This window comes from Cibotium barometz, chromosome 7 (genome assembly GCF_041138505.1).
Source record: "Cibotium barometz isolate CiBa-2024 chromosome 7, ASM4113850v1, whole genome shotgun sequence".
NCBI classification, from domain to species: Eukaryota; Viridiplantae; Streptophyta; class Polypodiopsida; order Cyatheales; family Cibotiaceae; genus Cibotium; species Cibotium barometz.
This window is the reverse complement of record NC_141052.1, coordinates 54,244,098-54,251,314: the sequence shown is the minus strand read 5'-3', so window position 1 is coordinate 54,251,314 and position 7,217 is coordinate 54,244,098. Positions and strand designations below refer to the sequence as shown.

The 7,217-nt window shown below is 45.6% G+C and overlaps 1 protein-coding gene across 3 annotated transcripts in view; it reads left to right on the top strand.

Annotated features, from left to right (window-relative positions):
- The first annotated feature begins 922 nt into the window (after positions 1–922).
- The window catches only part of LOC147637185 (E3 ubiquitin-protein ligase KEG-like), a 55,950-nt gene continuing 49,655 nt past the window's right edge, over positions 923–7,217 (top strand). The window contains exons 1-8 of one of the 3 annotated variants that reach the window (XM_086800802.1): positions 1,119–1,246; positions 1,577–2,295; positions 2,459–2,833; positions 2,934–3,164; positions 3,295–3,420; positions 3,518–3,854; positions 3,968–4,125; positions 4,211–4,368. In XM_086800802.1, coding sequence (XP_086656928.1) covers positions 1,583–2,295; positions 2,459–2,833; positions 2,934–3,164; positions 3,295–3,420; positions 3,518–3,854; positions 3,968–4,125; positions 4,211–4,368 — 2,098 coding nt within the window. In that variant the 5' untranslated portion in view covers positions 1,119–1,246; positions 1,577–1,582. Of the gene's footprint in view, positions 2,296–2,454; positions 2,834–2,933; positions 3,165–3,294; positions 3,421–3,517; positions 3,855–3,967; positions 4,126–4,210; positions 4,369–7,217 lie in introns of all 3 variants that reach the window. The other 2 variants (XM_086800801.1, XM_086800803.1) reach the window with 2 other exon arrangements.

Sequence of the window (7,217 nt, the reverse complement as noted above, 5' to 3'; positions counted from 1 at the left end):
AGTCTTGTTCAAGTGATGAAATGTTACGATAACAAACGATGGTGGAGAAAAAGACATGCATTTTATTTTTCATAGATAACAATGTTGTGTAATCAGAAGTAAGCACTACATGGCATAAAATTTATGTGAATAAGAGTTCCTTGGGTACCTTCACAAGGGCTTGTTGAAATGGTTTCTTGAAGATCACTAAGGAGGATGCCTAAAAGGAAAAAAGAAACTCAAACTTTCATGCACAATCTTTAAAGAGACTTGATGGTCATCCCCTCCTCTTTGCCATGGGATGAAGGTTTTCTAAGAGGTGTAGGTCTTTGTTGGAGATTGGGTAATCAACTAGGAACCATCAAAATATTTTATCACACATTTCATATAAATATACTTTTGACAATGCCCAACATGTATGGCTACCGATTTTTCTCAACATGGAGTTCACAACTTGGTGGTGTGATGCTAGTCGATTGAGCAATGGACAATTTCAATTATATAAGCAAGCCAATTACCAAAGAGATATATTTGATGAATATTTAAGACATTTGCCGAGATGAAACGAGGTAAAGGGAGGAGGGGGGGGGAGATGGGAGCGCTTAGTTGAGCTTCACAAATGGTGCCTACCATTGCCTACCTAGGGTGACATGTTGAACTAACAAAGGATGCCATGCCTACTTGTAGTGCCAATCCATCATACTTAGGTCGATGCACACATCAATCATGGTCCAACAACCAATCACATAACTAACAACTCATAAGACAATTGGTGAATAATCAACTACCATGTTCTTTATCCATTTGTGTGGTGGCAAGGGGCTGAGGCACCACTTAGAGTTGCACGTGGCATATGAAGTGTTCCTAATGCTATGTGATGTTATGGTGGGCCTGGCTTTGTGAATTCTCCTTTATTAGGTATTTGGAGCATTTGTAACACCCCACTGCAAGTATTGCAAGGAGCTTGGACACTACACAGATGTAACTTTAAAATCTCATTGTTGCAACCCTTGCAGCAAAATGCCACTGATCCAACTTTCTCACCTGGTGGCTTGAATTTCTTGCGGCTTCCCATTTAGCACCATGATCATTTGCATCATCATCATCAACATGAACATGAGCATGAACATGAACATGAACATGAACATGAACATCAACACCCACCTCATCCCCTACTTTATGGACAAGAGGTCATGAAAGCAAAAGAACTAACAAGGGCTATTCCCTACCTTGTTGGTTTCGAAATCAGCCCCTTCATTGATGTACGGTATGTGGTGTGGTCCCTTGAATTTGTCTTGCGGCAGGGTTGATCCATGATCCACATCCTGTGTGTGTGTGTGTGTGTTTTTGTGCATGCTAAATTATAGGCTCTCTTTCTGGTTGGAAATCCGCAGTGATGTGCGTCAATTTTTATCACCCATCACTGCTGTGCCATAGCTTTTCTCAGGGGTACAAGGTCTGAAACAGTCGGACCTTGCAGCGGGAAACCTTAGCATCAATCTGCCAAGCTTTAAGGGAAAGCTATCCTGCTAGACCTTACCTCAATGGCGATTTGCAATCTTTGCAGAGATTGAGGGATCTGTTTTGTTTTTCACAGGCCACGATGAAGCTCCCTGGCTGCTCGATTTGCCAGACGACCTACAATGAAGAGGACAGAGCTCCCATGATGCTGCAGTGCGGGCACACCTTCTGCAAAGACTGTCTGTCCCACATGTTCGCGGTAAGCACGGATCACATGCTTCTATGTCCTAGATGCAGGCAGCCCTCCAAGGTCGGTAACAGTGTGGACACCCTACGAAAGAACTTCGCCATGCTCTCTCTCATCAATAATGCACCATCTGAATGCACAGCTGAAGAAGCCTCCGATGAAGAAGACGAGCTCACAGACTGCGCATCGAATTTTTTCTCCGACAGATCAAGAAGCAATACCCCCCAGGCTAGCCCCATGTGGGCCCCTACCTGCTGTGGCCTTTACCCTGGACTCGGCTCCCATTCTGTCCGCCTTCTGCATCTCGTGGGAAAGGGCCCCCGCCCGGGGCAAGAACTCTGGTCAGGGCTTCTCACCGGTTCAGGTGGTTGCAAACACAAAGTGGCCATCAAAAGCCTCCAGGTTCCTGATGGCATGGATGTGGATTGGGTGCAAAGCCGGCTAGAGAGCTTGCGACGTGCCACCATGTGGTGCCAGAATGTCTGTGCATTCTATGGGGCATGTGAACAAGATGGGAAATTGTGCATTGTGATGGACAAGTACTCGGGGTCTGTGCAGGAAAAGATGCAGAAGAATGAGGGCAGACTCACACTGGAACAAGTTTTGAGGTATTTCTACGTAGGATGCTGTCTTGGTGTCGAAGTAATTGTAATTTTATGTAGGATGCGGTCTTGTGAACTGGTGTCAAGTCACGAGTAGTCTGAGGTGCAGTCAATGTGCATGCCCATGTGCTCATTTTGTTCTAGTCTAATGGAAGGATTTTAAAGTCAGGTATGGTGCTGACATAGCTCGTGGCATGGCGGAGCTTCATGCGGCAGGAGTGGTCTGCATGAACTTGAAGCCAACAAATTTGCTGTTGGATTTAACAGGGAGAGCAGTTGTATCAGACTATGGTCTACCTGAGATTTTGAAGAAGCCTAACTGTAGGAAAGGTCGGTCTTCAGCAAGTGAGGATGGAGCATCTCGGTTGCACTCTTGTCTAGAATGTACAATGCGGAGCCCTCACTATATTGCACCCGAGGCATGGGAACCAATGCGGAAGTCATCTTTAAACATTTTTGGGGATGACCGTGCTGGGATCTCCCCAGAATCTGATGTATGGAGTTTTGGCTGTGTTATGGTAGAGATGTGCACAGGAGCTGTTCCGTAAGTTCTCTGCAGTTCTTGTGTATATTTTAGTTTGGCAGGTAGGTCTTTTGGCTCCAGTATTAGTTTGTGAGTCAGGCTAAATGGCCTCTCCTTGCAGGTGGGCTGGTTTAAGTGCTGATGAAACATACAAAGCTGTAGTGAAAGCACGTCGACAGCCTCCACAGTATGCTGGGGTTGTGGGTGCGGGTATGCCAAGAGAGTTGTGGAAGATGATTGGGGAGTGTTTGCAGTTCAAGCCTTCCAAAAGGCCAACCTTTTCAGCAATGCTGTCTATATTCCTGCATCACCTACAAGAGATGCCTTGGAGTCCTCCTCAAAGTCCTGAAACGTAAGATCATGTGGCCTTAAAGCCAAATGGTGTTGTTTTTAAGACACAAAACTTAAGCAATGCAGGTTTTGGTTAGGTCAAGAAAGGAACATTGAATCGTCATGGTGCTCATGTTCTCTGTGCTAAACAGCTGCTTTTCGAAGGACTCGGTTAGCACGGGACTCAAACCATCACCTCCCTCTGTGCTGGAGTTTGTAGAGGATGTGCAAACATCACTTCACCACTTAGTTGATGAGGGAGACAGTGAGGGTGTCAGGTTAGAGGCAAAGTTTCATTGTGTGAACTTTTCAAAATAAGTGCAGCTGCATTCTTGTTAGTCATTTATGCCATTGGTTTTTCCTTGGTTGTTTTAGGAGTTTGCTAGATAGAGTTGCAGTCGAAAAGACAGGATGTCCTCTTGTCGCTCTTCTTGATAGCCGGAACGAAGGTGGTCAGACAGCCCTTCATACAGCTGTAATGAGAGGCTCTTTAGAAATTGTGGAGGCTATTTTAAAATATCCAGAAGCTGATGTTGAAGCACATGACAAGGATGGAGACCCACCCATGTTGTTCTCTTTAGCGTGTGGAACAACTGAATGTCTCAAGGCACTCATAAAGCGGGGAGCAGATGTTAATGTGAGGCTCAAAGAGGGACTTGGTCCTTCAATAGCTCATATGTGTGCCAGCTATGGCGAACCTGAGTGCATGCAGGTCACAATGTGAAGCTTTTTGTAGCTTAACTTTAGGCCGGTGTTTTACATACTACCTGGTTTAAGTAGGGGCCACACATCTGGTTGACTGCTTTCAATTTTCTGGAATTGTAGGTATTGCTTTCTGCTGGAGCTGATGCCAATGCTGTTGACAATGAGGGCAAAACCATTTTGCACAGAGCTATTGAGACGATGCACACAGCCTGTGCATTAGTCATTTTAGAGAATGGAGGCTGCAAGTCAATGGGTGTTCTCGATGTGGATCATATGACGTAAGTGCAATTTTTGTGGGTGTATTAATATAATTGCTAAGGTTTTGTGATGTTCTGATGATGTGGTTTATGGGTTCTACTTCAGACCTTTACATCTCTGTGTTGCTACAAAAAATGTTGCTGTTATAACGAAATGGATGGAGGTGGCTAAATCAGATGAGAGGAAGACAACTTTGGAAATTCCAAGCTGCACAGGGACTGCACTATGCATGGCAGCAGGCTTAAAGAAAGCACACCAGTCTGGTAAAATTCTTATGATCAGTTCAAAATGCTGGGCACATTCTGCCTCTGATTGGCATTTGTAATGTGGTATGCATCACACGTTAGCACATTCATCCCCAGTTTTTGCCCATGTCTAGTGTCCTTTTGGTCCCTTTTGCATGGCCGTTGATTGTGGGCTGGCCACCCTTATTTTATATATTTTTTTGGGATTTTTCCCAGCCTAGATGCCTTTGTCCCAGTCAGCCAGCTTCTGTTGTCTAGTCGGCCAGCTTCTGTTGTCCAGTCGGCTAGCTTCTGCAGTTCCAGTCGGCCAGCTCTCCCCACCTATAAATAGGTGGGCTGGCCTCTCACTTTTTCATCTTGCCTAGTCTATCTTTTACTCCCTCACTTATGAGACTACTTCTGTCTCTTGCTTGGGACTGTATTGCTTCAGTATATTCAGCATAGTTGCTCCATCTCTCTCTCTCTCTCTTGCACTCTCTACTCAGCACACTCTAGTGCTTATTTGCTTCCGCTCTAGGCACTCTTTCATGGTATCATCGCTCCCGGCTCAGCGATTCCCTCTGCTGCCCCAGATTCAGCCCTATTTACAGCCCCTTAACCTCTGTGTTTTTCTTAGATTTGCAGCCCTCTGGTTGCTGCGTTTTTTGGACAGCTTCTACTGATTGTTTTCCCTTCAGTTTGGCTTCATCGCTTGCAGCTAGAAGGTAATATTCTCATCAACTTTTTACTTCTACTTGGAGTTTGGATCTAGGCGGCTGTTTTTTTCAGGACAGCAGCCCCTCTTTGGCTGCGTTTTCCTCTCCGGTGGACATTCCCTTTTTGCAAGAGGGGGATTGTGGTGGTTTGGGCTTTGGTGGCACCCTTGGTACCTGTGGAGGACACTTCTTCTTCTGAGATTGAGCCCAAGCTTTTGTGATGGCTGCTCCGACTACTCTTCATATGTTCTTTGAGTTTGCAAAGTTGATGGTTCCAACTACACCTTGTGGAAGGTGAGGGTGAAATCAGCCTTGCGTGGCGTGGATCTTTGGGATTGGCTTGTTACACCTGCCAATGCCACCTCTCCCACCCTTGCTTCCGGTGGTGTGACTTAGGCATAGATTGATATTTGGTAGGCAAATGATCGTCGTGTTTTCTCCTTTCTGATGTTGAACTGTCAGGATTCTGTTCTCTCTCACGTGCATACAGTAGATGTTGCACATGAAGTTTGGAAGGCTTTTGCAGATCTCTACGAGATTTAGTTTTTGGGTCGGATTTTGGCGTTGGAAAAGCAGCTTATGGACTTATTAGTTTCCGCCTTTCCATCTTTATTTGCTTTCATCTCGAAGATGAAAGATCTCTGGGACGAGCTTGCTATTTGTGGCAAGGATATCTCTACAGAGGATATGGCTATTCGGCTTCTCTCCAAGCTTCCAGAGAGGTTTGATACTTATTTTCAGTCTCTTGTTTCTTCTCCTCGTCCTGTTCCAGTTACTTGGGAGGAAGTTCTCCCCTCCATTATGTAGATTGAGTCTTGCTTTGAGGAGCAGACTGGCACCTCTGGTGGTTCTGATGGAGCTTTGGTTGCGCGAGATAAAGGGAAGAATCAACAAAAGAAAGGGAAAGGAGGTTCTGACAAGAACTCCAAGGATAACGACAAGGATAAAGACAAAAGCAAATCTTCTAAAAACAAGGACATTGAATGTCATTATTGTGGCAAGAAGGGTCATAAGTCGCCCCAATGTCACAAGAAGAAGCGGAATGAAGAAGCAAAGAACTCTTCCTCTACAGCGGTGTCTCAAACCAAGAAGGATGATGGCATTCTTCTATTAGCACGTACTCGTCGTATACTTGCTCTTGTGACTTCTCACTCGCGGTCGTGGATTGTGGATAGCGGTGCTACGGCTATAAAAGTAGCCAGCCCCAAAGCTTACCTGCTCACATGACACCCCATCAAGAGTGGTTTGAGGACTTCACTGCCAGGTCAGGCGAGATTACTTTGGGTGATTCTTCTTCCGTGCCAGTGCATGGACATGGCACCATCCCCATATTCCGCCCTTCCGAGGACAAGAGATACTTCTCTGACGTTCTGTACATTCCAGATTTGGCTTTTAACCTTTTGTTAGCGAGTGCTCTTACAGCTTATGGTGCAGAGGTGATCTTCTCTCGTTATGAGATTACCATTCGTGATAAGGAGACTGGTAGCATCTTGGCTCAGGGAGTCCAGATAGTGGTCTGTACAAGTTGATCGCTCTGCTTTCTTCTAGTTCTTCTTTTGCTCTTTGGTGTGCTCGGTTTGGCCATTTGAGCTATCAGCTTCTATAGCGAGCTTCGAAGGATGGGTTGGTTGAGGGTTTACCGACCATTAAGGCTCCATCTTCTGCTTGTTCCTCTTGTTTACAAGGGAAGCAACACCGAGCCGCCTTTCCGAAGGAGGCGACATAGATCTTCGACATCACTTGCTCTTGTTCATGCAGACTTATGTGGTTCTATGAGTACCACGTCTTTGAGTAAGGCGTTGTACATGCTCGTGATAGTGGATGACTTCTCCAGATATACTTGGGTTTTCTTTCTGAAGACCAAGGATGAGGCTTTTCAGTACTTTTGTGATTGGAGAGTTGAGGTGGAAAAAGAGACCGGTCGCTTGGTCAAGGCTCTCAGGACTGACGGAGGGGGTGAGTTTACATTCCAGGAGTTTCAGCAATATTGGAGGAGCCATGGCATTTAGAGACAGCTTACTATTGCATATACTCTATCACAGAATGGAGTTGCAGAGAGGAAGAATAGGACCATTATGGAGATGGCCCGTGCTATGCTTGAGCATTCTTCATTACCTCGACATTTCTGGGCTAAGGCGGCTTGCACTGCTGTCTACATTCAGAACAGGTCTC